General features: G+C 41.7%; 1 protein-coding gene across 2 annotated transcripts in view; it reads left to right on the forward strand.

Annotated features, from left to right (window-relative positions):
* Myo5b (myosin VB) overlaps positions 1-26,503 on the forward strand; it is a 359,763-nt gene that overhangs the window by 181,963 nt on the left and 151,297 nt on the right. For both annotated transcript variants that reach the window (XM_063231700.1, XM_063231701.1), the window contains exons 5-7: positions 13,227-13,383; positions 21,216-21,359; positions 22,614-22,695. In XM_063231700.1, coding sequence (XP_063087770.1) covers positions 13,227-13,383; positions 21,216-21,359; positions 22,614-22,695 — 383 coding nt within the window. The remainder of the gene's footprint in view (positions 1-13,226; positions 13,384-21,215; positions 21,360-22,613; positions 22,696-26,503) is intronic.

Consider the following 26,503-nt stretch of genomic DNA (forward strand, 5'->3'; position numbering starts at 1 on the left):
ATGCATAGGAAAGCCTGCTATTGGACTGGTCAGAGTTCTTCAAATGGGAGTTGGATTAGAAATAGATTAGAATAGAGCTTTGGCTCCACTGAGGAGGTTCTGATGGTTCTTTAAAAGGGGGCTGAGAGTCACTGACTGTAGATGATAGGCAGGTGGTACACTAACACTATATGCTAGCAAATTATGGCCAACTCCACTCTAACGGATGACATGTTAGACCTCTCACCACAAGCCTCTACGAGGGTCTTGGGGAGCCCTTTAATACTTCCCTTTAGAGTTGAGAGAACTGATGCTCAGAGAAGCAAAGAAATTGCCTAAGGTGAGAAAGCCTCTCTAGCCCTCTTAAAGGAAGATCACTGTATTATCATTAGTACTTTAATGTACCAGCTTAATGTAATGGCCTCTGTCAGGGACTCACCCTCCTAGTTTTGCTTCTCATCCATTTTCCCTACAATTTTCATGCATTCATTACCAGATGTTTCTAAAATATTTAGCAGTCTATCCGTCCTTCAAATTCTGCTTCTCTCATTTAGAAGCTGTACAGACAGCCCCAGCTCTTTTTCAAACTGATCTCTTGGATTTTTTTTTTGTGTGGCATAATCTGGTTTTACTACATTTTTGGTAAACATTTGAAGGCAAAAGCTGAAGAAATTGACAATAATTTAGAGGGTCAAACATTCCTGACATAGAAGTGGTACTCTTTTTCGGGTCCTTGTCTCTGATGACTTCCCCATGCACTAGGGCGCCTGGGACTTCAACCTGTGGAATGCATCCTGCCACATCTTCTGCTGACCTTGGCAGTTCAGGGAGAGGAGCAACACTAGGTTCTGCCAGGGACAAATTACCTGACACACAAAATTGGTTAGACAAGTTTTATCCTATCATTGGCTGGCTCTAAAGCAGAATCATCATGGCAGGTGAAAGTTGCTCAGTCCATTGCAGCCAGTAGGCAGAGCCCAGGATAAAATCCAGAGTGACAGATACACCCTTTCTGACTGACCCCCTTCCATTACCTGGGCCTCACTGCCTGACATCACATTTAGCCATGTACTCATCTATAGATTAATCCATTGAGAAGACAGAGCTCTCCATAATCCAGTCACCTTCTGAAAGCCCCACCTCAAAACATAAGACACTAGGGGGTGCAATTATAACCTCAGACTTTGATGAATCACGATGGCTTTCTGCTGCTTCTCATCCCTGTAAAGTGAGTAGAGGAATGTTACATGATCTGCCTCCTGTCATCAGCAGAAAGGTAAACAGATTTTTGCATGTGGCCATGCAGTAGGTTAGAAGTCATTCTGATTACTGTGAATGTTATTTATCTGTGCTACCCAAGTCTACTATTTTATGCTAACTCTTGGCCATGTACATGTGTGGTATATAGAAAGGTACTTGGCGGAAGACACGGAGATGAGCAATCAGTAGGAACTGTCTATAGGAACCAAGATTTTGGTTACGCTCCTGCTCAGCCTACGTCATCAGACCCTAGATTCTGTCAAGAATCTGGTTTTGGCATGAGATGGTTAGCTGAGAAGTTGAGGGACTGATCTAAGTGTAATCTTTTGGTCTCTTGGATGGCTATGTTTGTCATCTTAAAATCTCAAGTGGCTTCAGTGGAATGACAGTGAAGGGTGGAATTGGCCCCTTTAGACCTGCAGAGCAGTATCTTCTACATGATGCCAGCCAAGTGCTATCCAAAGCTTTTGTAACTGAGAGAAGAGAATAGTATTCCTCAATTTTAACTCTGTTAGAGATGTTTCTGAGAGTTTGCAAGTTTTCCTGCCAGCCTAATGAATGATTGATTTGCTTTCCATTATTGAGCTTTTTCCAGACCTACTAAAGTGAGTCTGGCTTTTGAGGGCTCAGATGTGTTGAAAGAATCTTACGGTCATAACTCATTTGTATCCCAGGATCTACAGACTTGGGACATTGTACCAGGGAGACCCATGAATTAAAAAGTGCTAGTGATAAATAGAGCTGACACTAGTTATGTGTTTGCTCTGAGCACTGCAGTTGCATGAATTATCTACTAAGGTAGGAGGGAGGTGATGTCTTTGCTTCAGTGTGGAGATGTTTTGTGGAACAGTGTCTCTGGTAGTTAGATGTGGTATGTTCAAAAGGTCTTGGCACTGTAAGAAGAATGTGGGCTCATATTATCCACCTGGGGCTCTGCAACTTAATATGACTTTCAATTGTACAGTCTCTTCACTATTGGTTATGTTCATGAGAATAAATGGAGTAGCCACCTAGCAGGTATCCAGGTATAAGAAGTGGCCTTTTGAAGGAAGATGCACTTACTTATACGTAAGTTTTCAGGGCAGGTTTCTCTAGATGGTTTGAATTGAGTCAGGGGTGGGAGTGATTTGTAAATGAAACAGGGGAAGCAGATAGAGATGGAAAAATATGAAGAGATGTTAAGAGAAGGGTAAGTCTACTGAGGGGGAACATCAGTAATCCCACTGAGTGGAGCCTCAAGAATTTTTGTTACTCTGAACTTACAGTGAGTAAGTTTCTTATTGGTGCCAGGGTGGGAGGGGAAACTCACTGGGTCTGGCTGATTGCTCTCCTCTTGGTGGCACTCACTGTCTCCCCACCCTACCTTAGGCCTCATGAATCTTTACAGCCTGGTGTTGCATTCTCTGACTTCACAGTCCTGTCCATCTTGCCCATCATCCCATGTCTGTACTAATGGGATCCGCTGGGCATGGGGTCCTTGGTAAAGCTGCATGTTGCAGGTCATAGTGAATTCTAACCTAGACACATCTTGAAACTACCTTGCCCCCAGAATGGCACCAGCCAAGGAAGTCCTTCAGTGTGGTGATGTGAGGCCCTTCCCTTTGCCACACTCTTACCCTCTGCTTCCTGTTCTTGGGGGGATGCTGGTGAACTGAACAAAAATTCTATATGAAAGAAGTGGGAGGGGGGAGTTGAAGCTAGGGCTGAAGATAGCAAGGGAGAATGGCAAGAAAACTCAAGCAGCAAAGAAGTGGTTTTTGTATAATCCAAATGTCATTATGGACACACTAACTGAAGTGTTCCATTCTTCAGGTTTTGGCCACCTGGTCAAAACTATATAGAAAAGTAAATGTTATCCTTTATTCAATTTTTGTTCTCTGACAGTTCCAGAGATTTTGCAGTTTCCCTGGAATTTTAAAGAGAAAAAATGGAAATGCTGTTACCCTGAGGAAGCTACCAGAGTGTGGAGACATGTTGAGCCCACACCATTGCCTGCTGGCCTTGCAGCTTTACCACTGGTCCTCTAGCTGACTTTTCCCTCATAAAGCTGTGAATCGTCTGTCCCATAAACAACAGCTCTTGGAATGTTAGACCCCTTTCCCTTAATCTGAGCAAACCTCTGATGTAATAAGCTTTACTGTTCTTTTGGAACTGAGAAATTAAATTGCAAATACTTGCTTTAGCCTGAGCCTTTTTTGTTTCCCTTATAAAAAGTTTTTCTTTGAAGCCACTGAGACCCTTCTTGTATCTGTCTCTACAACTCTTTTAGTTTTCTGGCTGAAATGCTGAGTTATAAGTAAGAGTCTTAAGGCAGTTAGCTTCTAAAGTGTATGGGTCTGTCCCTGGAAAGAATAATCAAAATTTGAAAGTTATACAGCCATACCTTGGTACTTAACTGCTTTGAAACTCACTGAATTTGGTATTCAGTGCATTTGGATATGAAAATTTTCTCCCAATATTTGTTTGGTACTTGACACACAAGCTAAAATTTGTCTCTGTGTTGATTATCTCATAACTCACTACTTTTTCCAGCCAAAACAATTTGTTTGGTTCTTGATTTTGGTACTTGTCACACTTCTGAAGCCAGTTAACAGGAAGTACAAAGGTATCATAATATAAGCAAAGCACTTAAGATTGAGCATTTACTTTTGCAGCTGAGTAAAAACTATATCAAAATTAGTGTAACATGTTTAATGATGTTCATAATCATTGTGCTGCGTGGTAATTTAGATATACATATTAAATAGTTGACATGAATGTCTGCAATTGATAGTAGCTTTTCATAGTTAAGCTATATTTTGAATTCTCATTTTCCAAACCCGGATCTGACCACTCACCATGAAATAATTTGAGCACATACTATGCATCAGGCTGTGTTTTTGCTCTGTGTCATTTAACCATTGTCAAGTCTCCTAAGTGGCCCTTTCTATTGCTGTGCTGGGTACCTGCCCTCTCCACTTCCAGTCTTCAGTAACCAAAATATTTAAGTGATTGAAGAAACAATTTCTGAGCCAAAGGGCAGGCGTCGCTTGCTTTAGAGGAAGAGGGCTTGGGAAGCTTAACCCAGGGAGAGTATCCACACTGAGCCAGGCAAGAGGCTTGAGATAGCTAGTTGAGAGGCCCATGAACACTGTTCCCCTGCACTTACCCTCTAGATTATACACCCAAAATAACCAAGGACAACTCAGCTTCAGGCTCCAGGAAGAGAGCTGTGAAGTTTGAAGCCAGTGAAGGGTTGAGGAAATCATCTGGACCAGTGATGTTTAGGGTATCAGCCAGCAGCAGCAACCCCGAGGAACATGTTAGAAACAGGCACAGGGGCCCCTTTTTTTCCCTGATGACTCTGAAGGAGGGCTTTGACTCCAGTCATTCGTTCACTCGGATAAAGTGGTGCAAAACGCAGGGTTGAGAAGCAGTGCTGTGGCCCAGCCTCCTTAGTCTGCATTTAAGAGCCCTGCAGCTGTCAGGTGAGTCACTTTCAGATGTTGCCCTTGTCATCTGTAGCCCCTCTCAGGCAGAATGTTTCCAAACTTTGCCTGCTGCCTGAAATGCCCCGAGACACTGAGAGTTTAATTATATAATCAGAGTCAAACTTCTAAGAGGAATTACCCATTGTCTTTAATTCCACTAATGTTAATGAGGTCTGCACAGGCCCAGCAGCACAGGGGTGATGAGCCCTGTTAAAAAAAAAGATTCTCATGGTTTGCTTGGCCTAGTGGGCCAAGAGGCAAAGTCAGGTTATAATGTAGTTTTACAAAGGACATTGATTATACTGAAAGTTACCAAAACGTTTCAGAAATTTATGGTGTAGCAAATATAAGGGGTTTTGTTTGGGGAAGAGCTAATATCTATGGTTTTGAATTATGATGAATATAAATATTTAATGAGACCTGCAGCAGCTGTAATATGATATAATTGCAAAGTCAGGTTTTGCTAAAACTACTGTTGATTTTTTTTGGTGTAGTTTTTTTCAATTATTTTTATTAGTACATATTTGGAGTACATAATGATTACATTCCTCGTGGAGAGTTGGTATATGTACATAACTCATCTTAATTCTTTTTCATCCCTTTTCATCCCTCCCCTTCTCTACATCTTTTGGTTGCCTTCCTATTTGCAAAAGATTTATCTCCCTACTTCCTATATTTTGCTCTTTATATGTTTGATCTCCAGTATAAGAGAAGCAATGCAATATTTAAGCCTGTGTGTCTGATTTGACTTTCCACTGTGGTTTTAAGGTGCATTCATTTTCCTACAAATAGTTCAAGTTTATCCTTCTTTATGGCAGAGTAGTATTCCATTGTATATAAATACCACTTTTTCTTTGTCCATTCATCTGTTGTTGGACATAAAGCCTGCCTCCAAGATTTAGCAATTATGAGTTGTGCCCACATACACATTGCGTACTTCTAAATGAAGACAACCTTACAGATTTTAGCATTTGGTACAGATGAAGGCATGAATTTTTTCCATTAGAGTAGGGACAAGGAACCTTACAGGGCTTTCAGTGATGCAAATAGCCTGGTGTGGCAGGCGGGCATAGGTTCATCACCACTGCATTAGGTCAGTATCGGCAGTGGTATATCCTTGTAAATGTACATGCATATGTGCCTTGACATGCAAAGCTGACCAGTCTACACTGCTGCCCTAACTATGAAGAGTCAATAATGTAAATACAGTAGATGAGGAAACTGCTTTGATTTGTAGGTGATTTATCATAAGTCAATTGCTTGAGTTTGGAATTAAATTTAAAAGACTTCTGCCATCTACAGCGGAGAAGGAGAGTTAATTCTTTTTTTTATTTTTTGTCTTTTTTGTTTTTATCGGTACCAGGACTCGAACTCACGACCCCCCACTTACAAGGAAGGTGCTTATGCCGCTGAGCTAAATCCCCAGCCCCGAGAGTTAATTCTTTTACAAATTAAAAACTGTTTAGTTTCATTATGCTGATCTTCAAATTGTGTTACATTGTGTGTAGGCTAATATTAACTGTGAATAAGTTACAAGGTGTTTAAATTGTTGCAAGTATTTGAGCCTGTTTAACAAAGCTGTTGAGTCTTTCACAATGGCATTAAGAATAATGCCAACAGGATTAGCACTCTGGCAGTTCTTCAAAATCACTTGTGAAATTTTAAAAACAATATCTAGGCCCTACGCCTAGAGATTGTGACCCAGCTGGGCAGATGTAGGACCCAGATGGGGTGATTTCATGAGCTTCAGCGATGTTCCCAGGACAGAGAATTCCTCTTACAGCAACCAAATGATGTTTCTGTACAAAGTGTTGCCAGGGACCATCTGTTGGAATCAGAATGTCCTAAACTTCACCCTCTTCTTTGACTGCTGCCTGGGCTTTCCCACCTTTTGCACAGCCTGACTTCTCTGCCTGAACTGGCTCTGGGAACAGGTCCTGAAAGACTGCAGTGCTGAAGACCTCATGTATCCTCCAGGCCATAGGGTCTCATGTAAGGGTGCACGGAGCAGGGCCTAGACACATTCCAATGGGTGTTTAGAAATATCTTTCTAGTAACCGTGAGGAGGGATGATAGAGGAGGGGATAAAATTGACACAGATAGGTGCTTATACTATGGTGGAACTTAGTAAAGAAGAGCAGAAACAGGGTTTGGGAGGTGGATTATAAAAAAGATGGAGGCAGTACAGTCAATCCGCCAAGCCTAATGGAGGATGGAGAGAAAGGGGTCTAGAGCAGGTTCCATGGCCTTCACTCATTGTGTTGCAGGTCGCTGAGACTCTCATGGAGCCTCGATGCAGAGCAGTTTGGTAGGGAACTGAAGAGCTCCATTTTGGACACACAGGTTGCATGATGCCTCTGCATTCTCCATATGTGATTGTTCAGGGCTGGTGTGCACACCTGCTTGCGTCTCAGAGAAAGGTTTCGTTTGTGGGAAGATATCTGAGTGTGGACAATTAAGTGTGACAGGTGGAATTATGAGAGAAAATGAGACCACCTAAGAGCCACCTGGAGAAGAGAGAGCTGTATTAAAATTGACCTTCAAGGGGCCCTAAACTTAAAAGATGAGTGGCTGAAGCTGTCCCTATGGAAGAAATAATAAAAGATCCTATATCTTACTGGTGGCATATAAAAGAGACAGTGTGGTATAAAGAAAAAAGTTGAGTTGTAGGCAAGTTTCTCAGGTGCACCTGATTCCAAGTACTGGCTGGACTGCTGCTGGCCAAGACAAGATTGTGCTTAAATGTGTCCTTCACTGCAAAGTAGTTCCAGGACCAAATAAAGTAGAGAGCTGAAAAATGGTACTACAGGCTATAAATATGTGTGTATGCTAGTTCAGCTATACTTAGTGATATTAACCAAAAAAAGTCTATAAAGTAGAAAAATCATAGAAATCATTTACCCCATTTTGCCTGCTGACATAAACCCACAGGGTTCTGGATTCCAAGTATATTTTGGAGATTAACAGTTAACTGCATTTGATGTGAAATGTATCACATAGCTCAACTATAGCCTGAGTCTGGAATCACAGAATATAGGAGCAGCAGGAGATCTTAGAGATCATCTTCCAGCCCTGTATTTTAAGAGCAAAGAAGCTGGCGCATTCTCATTCACAGTGAGAAACTTCCTACCCACGGCCAGCTCTCACTCTGTCCATGCTTATCTGCCAGTAAGGGGTAGACTGAGTGAGTTCCTGGGTTTCTTGCTTCTGTGCTTTCTATTCCTGAGATGAAGACAGTCCCTCTTGGGAACAGCAAGTAATGGAGGGGCGGATGGGTTAATTTGCTGTTTCTATATCATCCTACACCTAGAAGGTTTATAGATAGAACTTAATGCCCAGTGGGCCACTATGAAACTGAAGTGGAAAAATGATATTTGGCTTACCACCCTCTCTTAGTTTGTATTAAATACACTAAGTACTTATCTCTTACACTCCAGAGAGGTTCATTTTTTGTCTTACCAAGTAGACACTTAAGAATCTGACTGCTGTCAGTTACACAGTTGTAAATGAATATTTAAGAGCTGTGTTGAATTCTGGGCTGTGCCCCAGCTCAGCCCTGCAGGGGGAGTGGAAGGTGTGGCAGTGCAGTGCAGTAGGACACATATGTGACTTTCATTTTGAAGTCAGCACTGTTTCTTTGCAGTTTTTATTTTCCCTTCACAACTAGTGCTGTCTGTGGTTCTGACATGAATATTTTTGTTGAACAGAACTTCTAAATTAAAAAATTTCTATTTTCTAGTGTGGTCTTCTTTTTTTCATTTTCACTATAATAGATGACTTGTATTTCAGTGGTAGCATTCACAGTATAATTAGAGAGTAATCAGACATAGACAAGAAGCAATAGATTGATTATCTCCTTAGTGGACAAAAATATATTCTACTGACACACCCAGATATATGTTGCTGATTGGGAGATCACAGGTGGCAAATCACTGCTTGCAGGAAAGCCAAACAAAACAACACCACAGCAGTGTTTCTTATTAAAACAGGGCTCTTCAAATGACGCCCTGGCTGCTCAGTGGTACTCTCCTTTGGGTAGAGACCTCAGGTACTTGACAGCTCCATGCACTGTTTTTCTTTCCAAGTGGCCCCACTAGAAGGGGAGAGGATAGGCTGATCTTGCTCATGACCTTAAAAGTGCTACAGAGATTCAGTGGAAAACTTGTGCAGGAGGAATAAGGTGGTTTGGAAAAATTAGATCTCACTACTCAGTTGCTAAAAAGAGGTCCAGTATGAACTGGGGAGTAGTTTTGTGTGTGCACCCATGCACTCCATGTCTGGTATTTTGCTGGAAGCTGCAGAGTGGCTTTCTAACCTGGAGTCTTGTGCTCTTGTCTGAGGCACAGGTCTTCAAGGACCTTTCCTGTTTGCAGTGGTGCATGACTTACTGAAGACAGTTGCACCTGAATGACAGCTAGGCACTAAATTTCTTGGCTGTGATTTTCTTTCTCTGAAGGGAATTCTCTTGACACTGGCCTCAAGAGAATGGAATTTATTGGAAAACAGATTGACCCAAGTTGCCAACTAAATCATCTTTATAATTGGACTGAATAGATGGAGCCACACATTTTCCATCCTTTTGAAGGACATTGTGTAGGTTTCCATACTTGTAAAATGTCCCTCACAACCAACCCCAAATATCTGAAATTTAGAACTAAGACCTTTTCCCTACTTATGTTTCCTATTAGAATTTTAGTAATGGACTTACAAAATGTCAGAAGACAATCATTTGAGAAGTCCAAGTTATAGCTGTACTTTAGAGATGAAAAGATAGAAGGGAAGAAAAAGGAAGCAACCCAAAATAACACAGTAGTGAAAACAATCATGCAGGGGCTGACATCAATATAAAGTGAAACATGCCAGTGGTGTGAGACTAGGAGATGGAAAAATCGTTATTTGATAGGATGCCTATGGTCAGGAGTCAAGACAGACTGTCTTGGCACTGTGTGTGGATAGACCTTCAGAAGAAAGTTATATTGTGAAGATGGCTTCAAGTAGAGGGGATATCATAGACACTGATGGTAGGAAAGCATGCAGTCTTCAGAAGTGAGTCCAGTGCAGCTGAACCATAAATCTATTATCTTATAAGAAGCATGGAGATCTTCTCACGTAATCTTGCAGCAAAGGTAAGATGCAAAGTTTTCTCTACCATGTAGTTAAGTGGCTTACAAAGTCTGTCAGTGGCAGAAACAGGACTCAAGGAAGATCCAGTGTTTTTCAGTTTGCCCAGGACCTATCAAGGGGTTTAGCATTATGCATTGCAGTAAACTGATAACAAAAGATACTATACTCGATCTTAGACAAATGGCCATGGCCAAAAAGTGATTATTTATGCATTATAGAGAGATTCAACAGCCAAGCTAAGAATTCTGGACTTGATTTGACAAATGATAAGTGGCTATTTAATTTTTTAATGCTTACTTTTATTTTTTTTTAGTACTTGTGTGTAATCCATAATGTTCACATTACTTGGGGGAAGTTGGTACATGTACAGGACACATCTTTGTTCCTGTTTTTTATCTCCTTCCTTTCCCTTCCTGCTTCTCCCCCATCTCTTAATCCCCTTCCTTTTTCTTTTTTCTTTTTTGTACATGTTTGCAGAGCAAAAACTTAATTAGAGCTGAGCTTTAGAAATTTACTGTGGCAAGGGTGTCACGATGAATGAGAGATCCTGGAACCTAAATCAAGGTGACTACTTAGAAGATCTTGGGCTTCCAGGATCAAAGTCCTAAGAGACTGCAGTGAGATAGTCTGAGGGTCACGTAAGTTAACTACCTTTTCAAAGTAAGATAGCTAATCAGTGGTGCAACTGAGGTCTAACACCCATGTTTTAGATGCCAGTTCTCTAATGAGCTGGAAGAAGGGCTAACATATCTAGGGCAGTGCTGCTGTACCTTATCCCTTAAGGGCTGTTACACACTAATGTGCACTTAGCCCTGCACTAGTCCAGGGATGCCATTGGGTAGTCTGTGCATAAGAAGTAGAATCGAGCTAAATAAAGTGCAATTGAGCTAAATAAAAATCATCACTTTTCTCAGACGTTTTACATCACTCTAAATTAAGGAAGCTTTCAAAGGTACCTGTTGGTGTGTCCTGCATCGGGCTGTTTGTGTGATGAAAGCTCTAACAGGTTCATCATTGGTCTAAGGTAAATTTGTCTAACTTCAGCCTACCAGTGTTATGTCAATATCAGTTAAGTTAGGGGCCAGTAACTCATGGCTATTTCCTATACTTGTTCTTCAAAAAAAGTCAAATGCAAAGATTTTAAAACTTAGAGACCTTTAAAATTAAGTTAAAACTCTTGTTATTATTTTGTCCAAGTATTTATCTCATCTTGTTTCACTACTTTGTTTCCTTGTCCTTGTGAATTCTTGACACTTCTTGGCACATAAATAAGCACTGTTTTAAATTTCCTGTGTACTTATCTTTAGAATAGCCTGTTGCCTCTTCAAACTTTTCTACCTCTTATACGAGTCTCTTTCCTGAGCAGTGCATGGCTTTTTAATCATTCCCCAATGATGTGCGGCACAGGTCAAACTTGACTCACTAAGTGAAAAGTGACAAAGGTCACTGGTTGGTGCCTTATCTTTGCAAAGTGTAATATGGTACTTTGGTTTCCTGGCAGCCCAATCTCCTGTGTATGCTGTTTGCCAAAGGGAGCCTGGCAGCACCTCCCCCAGCCCAGTCTGTTTTGTGTTCTCCCCTGTCTTCAGGCTGCTTCCCCATTGAGTATTTGGGCCAGTATACACATCTCCACTCTAAATGACTGTTTGCTAAGCATTAGTTCTTAATCACATTCCAAACTCACCCACTTATTTTTGGTCAGACCCCCAGACTGAGTGAAACTCCACAAACATTTGAGAGTGACGGTTATAGCTCAGTTTTCCTTGTTGCAGATACACAGGAAACTTTTAAGATGCCATCACCTTTGTCTGTTTCAGAGGTGTAAAGACCAGCCTGCTGTGCTCTTCTCGTCTGTGATAGCTATGCTTCTGAGCAGTTATCTAAGTACTTGACAATGAAAATATTGAGAGCACGAATGACACCTGTCATCCATTGGGTTCAATAGATACAATAACAAAATTAATATTTAAAATGGAATGGAAAATGTCAGCACCCATAGGCATCTTTAAAGGTCATCTTTCTGTGTAAAGAGGTTACAGGAGCAGGTAAGAAAGGGTGGATGCTGTGTTGATAACAGTGGTATTCAAGGACTAGAGGGGCTTTGGGAACATGCTTGTACTTCCACAGGAGCAAGCATGAGGTGTCCTGGGCTAGTACCAGGAGTTCTAAACATGCCTTCATTTAGAAAAGAACCCTAATTGAATCCTAATTTACTTCCAGTCCAACAGTAGATATTGACTGTATATCTGGTGCCAGGCACTGTACCTGGCGCTAGGCATTCAAAGCAAAGTGCTAACCCTCATGGTGAAAAGTTTGTGAATGAGTGGAGGGAGGGAGGGAGTTTAAATTCTGCACTCGCAGACAGTTTACTTCCTAAATGTTTGTCATACCTCTGCTTTGAGCATCCACCTGTGTCAGGCTACTCTTTCCGTTACCTGTCTGTCTTCCTACTCTCTCTTTTAAAAGGATAAATATACACGCATTTTCTCCTGATATAAGAGTACCTTCTTTATGCCTTTCTTTTAGTCTGACTCAAATCCCTCTTTCTGCAAATTGATAGCTTTTTTACCCATTTTTCTGGGAAACTAGAGGTGAGATCAGGCTGATGGCAATAGCATGCCTTTTGTGATATATCTTTGTGAATAGAAATGTTCAAATATATGTCTGCTGACAGCAAGGATCAGTGCAAGAGAAGAAAAGATCCTTGTTGTAGAAGAAATTATAGTTTAATATAACTGCATGTATATTTAAGTGTATAAGATAGAAAATGATATCACAGAGTTTTATTGGATCATTGAACAGAACTGTTTGCAGTATCATTGTTGGAATGTCCACTTTACAAGCTTTAATTTTGTGACTTGAACAATTATTTCTAAGATGGCAATATGTAATCCATTAACTAGTGATTTCCTACTGCGCATTTTTTTCTTCTGTAAATCTGTATAACTTGTACCCCTTCACTGTTTTTTTTTTCTTTTCTCCTTAAATAAAAAAAAAAGAAATTATAGTTTATAGTGTGGCATAGCATGGGCATGTTAGAGAAAGTATGAATAAATTATGTATCTGAAAGTGTGTCAGTCCTTAGGACGGGTGGAAGGGAGTGATATTGGGGACTGTACTCAGTGAGAACTAGTGAGTGATCTTCTATCTACATTTCCCTTCCTGTGGGCAATGGAGGCCTGTGCCATCTGTGAGCTCTGCTTAGACCTGCTTTTCCTCTCACATTCTGATTTTGTGGGGGCCAGTGAAGGGAGGACAGACTATGTTCACACACATTTATCCCCCCAAATAGGAGAGGTGCTTCTAATCAAATTCAATTCCTCATCAGAGTCTCTGAAGAGTAACAAATCTTTTCCATGACCAGTGGCTGACCAGAGATTTTTTTCCTTCCAGGGATGAGAAGAACCAGTCCATCATCGTCAGCGGGGAGTCTGGAGCTGGGAAGACAGTGTCGGCCAAGTATGCCATGCACTATTTTGCCACAGTTGGTGGCTCAGCCAGTGAGACCAACATTGAAGAGAAGGTCCTGGCATCCAGTCCCATCATGGAGGTAAAGTCTTCCTGGCTGGAGTTCCTTCTGTTGGTGGCCGGCCTTCTGGGTGTCACATCTGGTGTGACTGCTCACACTCTCCTTAGAGCAGCTCACACAGCAGCATTCATGCCTCTCCCCGGCAGCCCTTGCCTGTGGAACTTCAGGTGTGAGGCTATCCCACCTGCTTGTGTGCTTTAGGACCCAGTATGGGTGAGGGAGTCCACACATTCACTCTGTCCCTGGATTCTGCTGCCTGTTGCCTGGAGGTCCTTCCCTACCTGCTGCCAATTTCTGCTGGTTTCCCTGCCTGCTGCTATCATGTGTCAGCAAATCAGTAGTTCCTCAAAACCACCAAATAGCTTTAAGGGCCCACTAAATCAAGAGGGCAGTTCTTAGGGGGACAAAAGGAATCTAGGTAGAACATTCTTTTTTCCTCCCAAAAAGTATTCAGACATGTTATCTTTGGGAGTTAGCATACATGTTGATAAGCAGTTTCAGTCAAAGATCTCATACAACAGTTACCTATGATATTGTGAACTGGATGGGGCAGGTCCTGTGTATGGCTTTGCCCTTGCCTGAATCAGTTAGGGCTTCAGGAGAGGACTGGGGCTTGGTAGATACAAAGGAGTTGATGTAAGTATAGGGCTAGAGAACTTCCTGAAGATTAGATCTTGCTTTAACTGTGTTTCAGATCAAGAAGGTGTTTATCTTTCTCTCTCTCTTCTGCATACAGTCATAATTCTGGTAGAGTGGAACTAAATGGCCTCAGAGCTCTGGGCCACCTTTAAAGCCAAGTCTCTTCATTATAGACTGGGCTACAGTCTGGTGAGAGTGGGGCTTTTCGCCCAGCCCTGGGCAACCCTTTCATCCAGGATCACATCTGGTTTACCTTAGCAGTCTGAGTCCCGTCAACTCACTAAGATTGTTGGTCTTTCAAGGTATTTTAGAGCAAGAAGTTACCTGGACTGTCCCCAGTCCCCTTGTAGCCCTCTTCCTTTACCAATGCAGGGGTAAATGTTGGGTCTCATTTCACAGGAGTTTATTGGATATTCAAGCAGGATCTCCTACTTTGAATTATTGGAATTAAAATTAAAAAATTAAAAATTATCGGAAAAGCTTTTCTTTGCTGAGTAATAGGATACTGCCTGTTTTCTAAGAATTCAATGAAAGCAGATTTTAATATTTTATATGAATTGAGAAATGACCAAATAGCCAAGGATTTCTTTTACCAAAAAGAAAAACTCCGCAGTGTTTCTCAAACAGTAGGGTACCTGAGAATTGCCTGGAGACTTGTTTAAGCTCAGCTTTTCTAATCTCCTATTTGGAGTTTGTTCTCAAGGTCTGGGAAGGGGCCAATGATTTACATATCTCTTTAAGTTCCTGTGTGAAACAGATGCTACTGATCTGGGTACATGCTTTCAGAACCACTGAACTATTAAAAAGGTGATTATTGGAGAATATGAAAGACTAAAAGGGAAACAGTCCCTATAATCCTACCAGCGAGATGTTTATATCACTGAAAGTTCTAGAAGGTTCACCATCACTGACAGCGTATTGATAAAAATTCAACAGTTTGGTTTATTTCCTTCATGCTTTTTCCCCAAATATTCTAGCATATACCTTGTTCCCATATCCTTAAACTTTTTATAAGTTGTTTTACTCGCAAAAACATAGATTAATAAATGGCTTTCCTATAATGTGACTCTCTGTAGTCCAACGTTGGTTACTCAGTGTTTATTCTGTGCCTCAAGGTTGGGCTGAAACCAGGGATACAATTCAGAAGGCATTCGTGGGCCATGGCCTTAACCTTCATAAGATCATCTGTGTACCTATATTAAGGCAGCTGAGACAGTATGCTACAGTTTGCATTTGAGATAAAACACAATGTTAATAAAAGCAGGCTTTCTCCTTTGCCCTTGGATTTCAAAATTCTGCTTATCTTTTAGGCAGTGATATTTCAGAGATCCAGGGCTTCATTTAGAAAGAGTAAGTAGTTATTCTGGGCAAAATTGAGTAGAATAAAACCTTGATGTCTGATGACTGAACAAAGAAATTATTAGTGATACTAGGAATTCAGGGAAGGCAGAGTACCATATTACTAAATAAGACATAAGGGGAATGCTTTTTAAAATTTTTTTATTATAGTATAATATACATAGCAAGAAATTTACCTATTCAGTATTCTATCCAGTGGCTTTAAGCACATGCACAATGTTTGTACAGCCATTGCCACCATTTATTCTCAGAACATTTTAAATCAAGCCAAACAAATTCTGTCCTTATTTAATAGTATTTTTCCATTTTTCTTTCCCCCAGTCCCTGGTAACCTGTTTTCAATCCCCGTCTTCAAACCGAACTGATCTAGGTAGAATCATATGAGTCCTTTTGTGTCTGGCTTATTTAACATAGCCTCATGTCTCAAGGTTCATCATGTTTCAGCATGTATCAGTATTCTGTTCTTTTTTATGACTGGATAATATTTCCTTATGTGGACATACCACATTCTGTTTATCCTTTCCTCTCCTGATAGACATTTGGGTTGTCTCCACCTTTTAGGTGTCATAAATAGTGCTACTTAGGACACAAGGGTGCAAATTTTTGTTTGAATCTCTGCTCTGAAAATACTTTTTAAATTACAGTGGTTAAAAAGCTAAAATGAAATTTTAGTAATTAGAGCTTATCGAGGGTTTGTAATATCTGTTATAGCCTGAGTCAGCAGGTATCTCTCTTGTTCAAGCAGGGAGGTTAGGCATAAGAGAAATGTGAGAGTAACATGTATACCCCAAAACACATGTTACATACAAACCAGTCTAATTTACATGACTGTGTAAATAAACACATTAATTATTTGCCTTGTACGGATTGGTACTTTGGGAACTGTAAATCTAAAGGGGTCATTCATCAAATGCAGAATTTTTCCATTGCAAGGACTGTCCCTTGAGCTATTATTAAGTGTTATCTCCAAGAGAAAGTTTTGATGTGAATATGGAGAGAAAGACAATGCCAAAGTCTGAAAATGTAATTTTGCAAAGTTCCGAGTCTAGCTGAACTCTTGTATCGGGAAGCTCAGTTAGCTGGTGGCTCCTCAGACAGTTGTAACCAACAGAGGCATGTCTTAATCAAGGACAGCTGATTACTGATGTCTCTGCTTCTGTCATGAGGCAGGGTGAAATCTCCCCATGAAGCAAGCACTTATGTTCATGTCATCATCTCCTTGCTTCTGAAGAAGCCTAGCAACTGCAGACACCTCCTGGGGAGAGCAAGAGCTGAGGACATTTTAGGCAGGGAATTCCCAGCAGGCCGCACTAAGTGGCAGTTGTTGGAATTAAGGCAACTTGAGGATGCGTTGGGATTGGCTGGGGTGGATTGGAATGATTTATTGTTGGTGCTGTCTCTGCCTGACCCCATTCTGTTTAAGAGCTTGTCAGCATCCCAGGAGTGATTTGTTCACACATCTCACTGATTAAAAGAACATTGCTAATCAAAAGGCTGTGGGAGAGGGGACAGAACCTCAGTCCAGACCACAAAGTCACGTGACTTACTGTGATGCAAGAAGTTTGCAGGTTTCTAAAACCACAAAACTTTTCCCTGCTGGGAGGAAAGGAGTACAGTAAGAAAAATAAAAGTAGAAGCAAGACTAGAGGTAATTTTCAGGGTTTTTGTTTGCTTTTAAAGGTCAGTCCGAAAGCCTGCTACTAGCCTATTCATGTAGTAATCCACCCCCTGTACACCTTACCATTTCATTTCTTGTGTTCTCCTATGCACCAGCATAAATTCACACCTTTGTGTCACTTTGTCCATCCTGTATTCATAAGTAAAATCCTTTCACTTTCTTCACTGTATAATTACTTTGATTCGCTTCAATTTTCATATCTTAAGGCCTTGCTTTTTCTGTGGAGCATGCTTAATTGCTGTCAGTGTTTTCATACTGCTTGGTGTGTGCTCCTTTGTTGTACAATCTGATTGCACTGAAATTGTTCTGGTTCTTTTTTGGTTCTAGTTCATAGAAATCATGTATTTCTATATGTATAAACCACAAAGAGGCTTGTTTTTTGTGCTATGTAAACTAGTATCATATTCTGTCAACCATTTTCATAACTGTCTTTCACTCAACATTTTTTTTATTTAACCATGAGCTATGCTGTGTTTTATTACTTTTAACAGCTTTAGAGTATCCCATTGTAGAATGCGTTTCATTTATCTTCCCTTCACTGGTAGAGACTTAGGCTTTATTTTTTTATTGTTAAACATGGCCGGTATTGAACATTCTTTTGCATGCTCACTTGTGCCTTTATGTGAAGATTTGTTTAGGTAAGATCTAGAAGTAGAATGATGAATCGTAAGATACATGCATGCTCAATTTTTATTTAGCAGATGCTGCTCTTCAGGTTGGTTGTTTCAGTACTTTTAGGCAAAGCAGCCTCACGAGGTAAGAGAACAGATCTTTTGGCAGTGATTTTTGTTATACCCTGGGCAAGGCCTTCCTGAATTTTCCAAGGAATGATTCCACAATGATTAAGGGGCTTGCTGCCATTTAACAAATTAAGATATTTCAATGTTTTTGAAATTTCAAATTAGAATTTTGAAATTGAAGATGAATGTTGAAACTAGATTGTCCTGTCAAATGTTCCACAAACTGGGCTTTGTTGGTTGTATCCGCACAGTAATATTCTTTCACTGCTGCCTTTCTGTAAAAGGATAATAAAACTTACAGGTTTGTTTAGATTTTTGTATATGTGAGTCTGTGGGCTTGCATCAGAAGGTACAGAATTATCTGGTTGTCTCCTATAATGTTGGCAGCTGTTGATTATGCCTACACCTATTAGTTAACAGAGGTTATAAGACAGCGATACACTTTTATTCTATTATTCTCCCTGTGCTTATTAGCTTGAATAAATGTATGAAGGAAGCTTTCCTCACCAACCACTTAGTTACTCTGAGGTACGGTTTACCTAGGCAAGTTAAGGCAGATGTTGGATTTTTACTAGTTTGAAAATGAGTTGATTCCCCAATATGTTCTGAGAGCCAACCCCCTTCACTAGAACAGGTAAAAGCAAAGAATGGTAAATTTGTTTTACCTGTGATTCAGCTTGGCCATCTGAGTTGTGAGAAGCTGCTCAAGAGCATGGCAGTTTCCTGTCTGGTGTGAGGGTGGAGAGCTGGGAGACACTATGGAAGACACCGTGTAGAATGTAGACTTTGGACCCAGGCGTTTCTGAATGTGTCTGGTTATGATCACTTCCCAGACCTGTGACCTTGGGCATGTTACTTGAGCCTAAATTCTCCCATGAGAATGATGAAAAATGATAATCTCTATCACATTGGGTCCTTACTGGGATTAGATGATACCAGAGGGCCCATCCAGAGCCTAGTCCATGTTGGACACATGGGAAATGCTTTTACCAACATTTTAGGGAATTTAGGTTTACTTTTCATTTCCCAAATGAGACTGGCTTACCAAATTGTAACAGTCTCTCCTTGTCCTGTGGGCCTTGAGTGGTCAAACACCCCGTCTCTGAGGAGAAGCAGGACACTGAGGCCTCGGCTGAGACACTGAGGTGCTGAAGGAATGCTTCCCTGTGTTGTTGGGGGCAGGTTATGACATAAACTTCTCTAATGAGGTGTCTTTTGGAGAACCATGTTAGCTTGGCTGATCTGTAGCCTGGCCTTAACTTTGTGTGTGTTTTAAGTGCTAAGATGCACTTCAGAGGAGTTTGACACTCAAAGGATATAGCATTTACCCCGCTTCCTGCATAGGAGCTCATTGCGTCTGTGGTGTAGCATGCTTTATACATTTTAACCCTAGAATAAAATGTATTACAACTCCAGTTGAGGGTTGTAGGAACATTGAGCGGCAAGTGACATGAGGACAAGGAGTACAAAACTCTCATTTCAGTGGAGGAAAACTAAAGTTCATTGATGCTTCCATTCACTCAAATATGACTGAGTGTCTCCCACATGCTGAGCACTTGGAAAGGTGCTGGAGAACCCTGATCTCATGGACAGGTGCATGATAGGAAAGGGAAGCCGAGGAGAGGGGAGGGGGAAATGCAGGGCCTGGAAGGAGGCATTCTACCCTAGAAAAACCTTGCCTGCCTGTGGATTAAGACTAGCAGGAAAAAGAGGAGCCAGCTGGGTGTAGGGTACAGTAGGAAAAAAGTATCTCCAGTGGAGGGAGAGCATGTAGGGCTTTTGAGAAAGAAAAAAAGTGGGAAAGACTAATAGAAACCAAGGCTCCCTTTGGGCAAAAAGGACAAGAATCAAGACTGCCTGGATCCTGCCAAGCACGGAATCTGCCAAGGATGGGAAACCAGCTCAGAAGGTAGCAGGGTACATTGAAGCATTTGACCTGGGAAATGTAACCAAGAACTGTAGTCAGGTGAGGAACTGATGGCAGACGACAAGCTTGGGAGCGAAGACACCCATGGTGGAGCAGCTGGGAAGAAACATAGGCTGAGGCTATAGAGGGACAGAAGTGGGGAAAAAAGTGACCATTTGAGGTGCTGTACCCGATATATTTGCAGGGAGGCAGGTGCATAGAGCAGAGCAAGCCAGTCCCAGGCAACACTGCTCCCCTAGTGCAGAGCCAGACTCTAGGAATGGAAGTCACAGGACCTGAGGCCCCATTTTACCCACCTTGAAAGTAGGAGCCATGAGTTCCATACACAAACTTAGCAGGCTGTCTCCACCAGTGTTAGAGGTCAGCGTTTTGACCTTTGAAGCAGTGTGATGTGCTTTTAGCTCTTTTGCTCACCTGGTTAATAATAGATGCAAGTTGGCCTTGTGGGGTTCAAGGTATCAAGGGATACGTGCCATTGTGTTCCTTGAACTCAGCTGGGCAGCAGTGAAGGGCGGGCTGGCATTTGGGTATTTTCCCCCAGACTCTTTGTGTCTCATATTCTGGGGCTACTGAAAACTTATAATGAAAAAACTTTTCAAGTGTTTACCCACCTAAAAATGTAAATATGTCAAAAAGATTAAACTATTAATACATTTATTAACCGTTATATTAGTAATTTGATATTTTATATTCATAGTAAATAGTCATGCAGTGAGACTACTTAGCCACTCATTTTTAAATTTCTGTCTAGTGTTTTGAACTGTGTCCTTTCCTGCTGCTACCTAAGAAATGACATCAAGAGGATGATGATGACTTTCTGATTTGTCCCACTAATGAAATATGTTGCAGTTGGTTGCCTGTGACTTGGAAATACTATTATCATTTGGGAATATCACTTGTCTGCTAAGTTCAAGTTTTTTTGTTATTGTTTTGGATGTCAGGGATTGAACTCATGACATAGTGCTTGCCAGGCAGGCTCTTATGCCACTGAGCTAAATCCGCGGGCCTTTAAGTTGAAGTTTGATAAAAGTGAATTAAGCACAAGAAGACTGATTTTTTCTTACAGATAGTTCAGAGTTAACGGGCACTATCACTGGTTTAGTGGCTCAAAGATGTCAGAGTCGAGGTGTCTATGATATTCTAGGCTTTTCCTTCATGGTTCCAAACCAACTGCTGTGGCTAGAGCCATCACATGTATATTCCTGGAAAAGGAGGAACATGGAGAGGTAATGAAGCACATCTCCCACTTGATTAGTCTCCTTTACAGAGCATATTAACCAACTCATTATTCTCAGCAGCCATCCGTAGTAAAGGAAACTGAGTAATTTAGTTTTGGTTTAAGTCAGCTAAAGCATTTTTGTGTCAGGCCATTGTCATCACGATAGCAGAAGGGTTCAGAAACTAAGGAGGGAAAGGGAGCAGGGAGACAGGTGCTGCCAGAAACCTAGAGACCTGAACTCAGGGAAGCCCTGGTCATTTTACTAACCTGCCCATCACTGGCTTTGCCCAGGCCATCGGGAACGCCAAGACCACTCGCAATGACAATAGCAGTCGCTTCGGGAAGTACATTCAGATCGGCTTTGACAAAAGGTACCACATCATTGGAGCCAACATGCGGACCTACCTGCTGGAGAAGTCGAGAGTGGTCTTCCAGGTGAGCGGGAGGATGTGGGCCTTGTTTGTGTTTTATTGTCTGGAAGGGGCCTCTCTTGTTTCTCCCTGCCCTGCTCCCTGTGCCCCAACAGCAGCTTACCTTTTGAGCTTAGGATTAAATGTACTCATCCTTTTGCTTTTTTTGTCTATTTGTTTTCTTTCATCATGAGTAGTCAGATGGAACAGGCATTGGTCTTCAAGAAGCTTTTATACAGTGTTACTTTGATTCAGTCAACAAGCATATACGGTAGTGAGGGCCTGTTGTGCATTAGCTCTGTGTTACACCCCAGAGATTCAATAAAGAACAAGGCATTCCTTCAGGCAGTGGCAGAGTCTGTGCGTTCAGCTGTCCTAGGACCTTTTTATTTGGTAGTTTTAAAAAATATGTGCGTGTGTTCACAGACAGACACATACACATGCACTCTTCCTTAGTTTCTTTTCAAGTAAATGGAGTTCTCACTTCTCCCCTGACTTGGTTCTTGTCTTTTCTTACCTTTCCTTCTTCCTGTGATTTGTTTTGTTTCTTAGTGACAACTCGATGCTTATGCTTGGCAAATGTCTAATGAATGTTTTAACCAACTCCCCCTTTTTGCCCAGATTTGCTGTGCACCTCATGGGTTGATTTGGTCACCCCTGTCCTTTATTTTACTGCAGCAGAGGATGCAGCCTGCTGTGTTGGCTGTGGGTCTGACATGTTTCCTTCCCAGGAAGGAACCCTTTCTTGAGGTTTCCTCTTCCTTTGCTGTCTTTGTTCAGACTTGGCAAATCTTTACCACAACCATTGCCAATCAGCAGTCTGGCCCCAAGTGTCCACTGGAAATCCTCACCAAGTGTGAACTCCCCTGACTGCCCAGGTGGCGTGATGAGCAGGCTCAGCTATCACTTAGCACCAATCCTCCCAGAGGCAGAAGGGAGCTTACATTGAGGAAAGTGTAATCTATAGAACACGATAGTCAAGCAGCATTGGATCAGTATTTGCTGATCAACTGACTCACCATTTGTGGGCTACCAATGATGTTCTCTATAGAAGGAAAAAACATAATGCTTTTGTATACGCAAAGCAATAGATCCCTCCAACTTAGAAAAAAATCACACAGGTGAAAATCAGGCAGTGGGAAGTGAATGGATGTAGAGGAAAATGGGCAAAATGCTGGACTTGGCTCCTACCACCTGGACACATGAAATCAGAAGGAAAAAGATGATGATCTTGGAGATCACTGTTTTAAAATAAGCTGTTTGCCATTTCCTCCTGCAGGCAGATAATGAGAGAAATTACCACATCTTTTACCAGCTCTGTGCTGCTGCCAGCCTCCCGGAATTCAAAGAGCTTGCACTGAGTAAGTCAGCAGGGGCCTACCTGTCCTCTGGGGTAGCTGCTGCTACACTGAGTGGTACAGCTGGGGGTTCCTCTGAGAGCCCTCCATTTTGGGTTCTTAGCTCTGTCTCTAGGGTGGCCAAGGCTGAACCTTGCTGCCCAGTTAGCCAAATGGGGTTAATCGTATCCAGCCCTCCTGCCACAGAAAGTGTGGGAGAGGATAAAAAGGTAGAGGTGGAAATGTTTTTTGTGAGACACTTGTCCCTACCTTGAGGATCTAGAGATTCAGATAATGCATACCACGTACTTGTTGCCAACATGTTTTAGGTCTTATTTTAGGATTGAAGAAAAAGGAAGAGTAAGGATACAGTGATGACTCTGCTTCCTTAAGGAAAGGGCAGCAGCTTCATAGAAGATCATACAGGGTTCGGGCAAGTGAGATTCAAGGCTACATGGCTGTCTGATCCATCCTGAATAGGCATGGAAGCTTCTAGTACAAGTAAATGGAGCAATCAAAAGCACCTCTCCACAGGAGCCAAAGTGGATTAGATGAATCACTCTGTCCCCCTCAGGTGGAGGGGCCGATGCTTTGTTTCTGGTAATGAGCACATTAGCAAATTTCCTTTGCTCCAAAGCTTTTGACCTGGAGCCATTAGAATAGTGAGCAGGCTTTTTATTTTTGATGGTACAGGGGAAGACTGAACTTGATTCAGGTCATTGTACTGATCTGCATCCTCACCCCCTCACACAATTCCTTTAAACTTTGAGGCAGGTTCTTGTTAAGATGCCTAGGCTAGGCTCAAACTTGCAATCCTCCTGCCTCAGCATGCACCACCTTGCTCCACTATGAGCAGGCTTTTAGTTCTTGATTCTGTACCACATAGCACCTCTGGTGGGTTCTGGAGCTTCTGTCCCCTTCTCTGTGTGGATCTGTATCTTGTAGCACTAATGGATTCCTGCTGCTGAGTTGTTGTAGCCAGTATGTGTGTTGAGGGTGTCTTGTCCCCTTCCTGGTGTGTATATTTTGGGTTATGTGGCAAGAGCCAAAGCTGGAGGGTGGTATTAAAAAGCCTGATGTCTAGGAAGACATTAGTTGGTCTTTACCGCTGTGAGAGTCAAACAGACAGAAGACAAAGACAGAGACAGAGACTTCCAAAGGTTTGCTATCCCTGAAGCAGATCCTAGCCATCTAGAGGAGCCAGGTCCAGAACCCACTGTACTCCCAATGGCTACATTTTATCAAGTCATCCATTAATGGTTTACCCTTTAACTCTGCTTTCTTTTTATAAGTTTATACATTACCTGATGCATGTACCGTGAAGTTTAGCATTTGTTTTGTTCATTCATCACACTCTTCTCAGGCCAGGGTAGACACTGGAGATGCTGTATTGACTAGAACAGTGGTGGGTCCTGCTTTTGCTTGATTTGTCAATTATAATAAAGTGATAAGCCCGTGCTGTAGGAAGCACAGTTCAGGCAGGCCAGAGAGTTTCCCAAGGAAGCCTTGTTTCAATTGGGACCCAAGGATAAAGTTCTAGATGACACTCACTGTACTGTTTCTTCATGGTCTCTAGTTGCTAACAAGTCTGATTCTTCTGCACCTACTTTAAGGAAAAGGAGTATATGTTGCCCGCTAAGTAGAGCAGAAGCAGGACAGACCTTGTTTGACCTGGCGCCTTCTGGCTGTGATGTTAGCTCTTAGTCACAGATAACCAGGTAGGCAGTCAAGACATGGACTCTGCCATCTTCTCTTTCTGTTCAAAGTAGAGTTTGGGCCCAGCAGGCCTTTTCAGGGCCAACCTGCAAGACAAGAGATTCCCTTCCTCTAAGTCAGTTTTATAAAGGATGAACAAGTATAGTACCAATAAGATCCACCTGGTTGATTTTGGGCCACTTTGTTCCAGATGTAACTTTAACAGGAACAAAAGCCTCCTAAATTAAATTTTTTCACTTGCATGAATTGTATTGGGGTTAAAAATGGCTTTTCTTTATTCTGTATCAGTGCAAGAGAGCTACAGACTCTTTGGGCTCCCAGCTGAAACACTTGAAAACTATCCAATTTGATCAATTTCTTGCATCTTAAAGTGAAACAAAGAGCCTTTGATAAACTCTTAGGCTCTGGTGTGTGGCTGTCTTCAGCCTTGAAGGTGGATTCTCTGTGAGCCCTGAAGCTTGCTGTGATTCTAATGTTAATCCTGGTCCAGTAGCTGGAAAAGTCAGATAAATGAAGGACTGGCTAAGGGCTTCAAGTGAGTCGTGAGTTGCCTCATATCTTTCTCCTTTTCTTCTACAATGATACGGAGAAGGCTTTCCAGGAGCCAGTGGCCCTGGAAACTATAATTTTGCATATTTGTCTGGAAACTAAGGTGCAGATTTGCGTCCTGTTATCCACTGTCTTCATCTTACTGCAGTTGCATTTAAAATGACCGGAGGAGGAGCTTTCTTAAAAGCCCCAAGAATAATTTGTTAATAAATAGAGAAGGCAAAGTGCAAGGGCTGATTTCCCTTCACATCCTTAGATGATTAAAAAAGTTTCTTTCCTCCTTCTCCTCCCTTCTTCTCAGGATCTTGAACATGCTAGGCAAGTACTGTACCACTGAACTGCATTCTTGGCCCTTTTTTAGAATTTTATTTTGAGACATCTCACGAAGCTGCCCAAACTGGCCTTGAATCTGTGTGTGACCCTCCTGCCTCAGCATCCTAGGTAGCTGGAATTGTAGGCATACATTCCCACACATGCCTCCCCACACACAGCTTCCGTAGTGTATTGACACAGTTTAAAAAACAACCTCTTTGCACTTGAACAGATCAGAGTAAAGCTTCCCTGAGTGGGGTTCAAGCTTCTATCCTTGGCCTTGATAGTTCTGCACTCTTAAAAATCATCCCTCTTTCATGATCTGTTTACTGCCTGATCTAGTATTTGCCTGTTGAGCCAGTTAACAGGCTTTGTGGTATATTTCTTCTTAGGAATTCTTAGTAAAGAGAGCAATCTGAACTGGGAGATGAAATGATCTGTGCTGCCTTCGTGGGCCTGAAAGAAGAGCTGAGATCCAGGCAGGTCAGGTAGATGGGGAAAGATTGACTGAATTTGGTCTCTTATTAAGAAGGCCTGGAGCATGATGTTAACAGAAGTGATTACAGATCTCAAAGCAGAGGAAAAGGAGATGTTTGGTTTGATTCAATTCAAATCATTTGGCAGAGATCTGCTGGAACTGGTCCTAGTGATTCCTGCAATGATAAACCTGAGCGTGAAGAAGTTACCCAGCTGGGCTGGAGTTCTGGGAACCGGGAGCAAGGAAGGTAGAGAGTAGAGTGTCTGATTCAGAGCATCAGGCAACGGGGTCCCTAGCTATTGACAATGTGGTGTCTTCAAAAGATGCTTTCCCTCCAATTTAAAAGTCTGCCTTGGAACCTTAAGGGACTGATGTATTTGGCTGACACTCAGTAATCAGTTAGGTTTTGTTTATGGCTGAGTCATGGTGTGAGGAGATAAAGGATCATCTCTACAGTCAAATCATCAGGTTTGAGCCTAGGCAATCCCTGGTGAGCCTGGGTAACTTCTTGCAGCCCTGTGTTCCTCATTTTGTTTGTCCAAAAAGTAGGAGAAATATATTTGACACTGTAAAAATCATCAGATGAAATACTTTGAAAAGTGAGTATAAAGGGAAAAAAAGAACTTTTTAAGCCTTTGAAACTGTAATATTCTTTCTCAGAGCTTACTGAGTCATTAGCTATGAAAGAGCTAAGTATGCTGTCTTCAGCAAAGATCTGATATGTTTTTCTTCATAAAAATTCTTCTCTACTGAAGCTCATGCTACTGAATGAGCACA

This window comes from Cavia porcellus, unplaced genomic scaffold (genome assembly GCF_034190915.1).
Source record: "Cavia porcellus strain 051 isolate PalLab524CR breed Dunkin Hartley unplaced genomic scaffold, mCavPor4.1 scaffold_20, whole genome shotgun sequence".
Classification (NCBI taxonomy): Eukaryota; Metazoa; Chordata; class Mammalia; order Rodentia; family Caviidae; genus Cavia; species Cavia porcellus.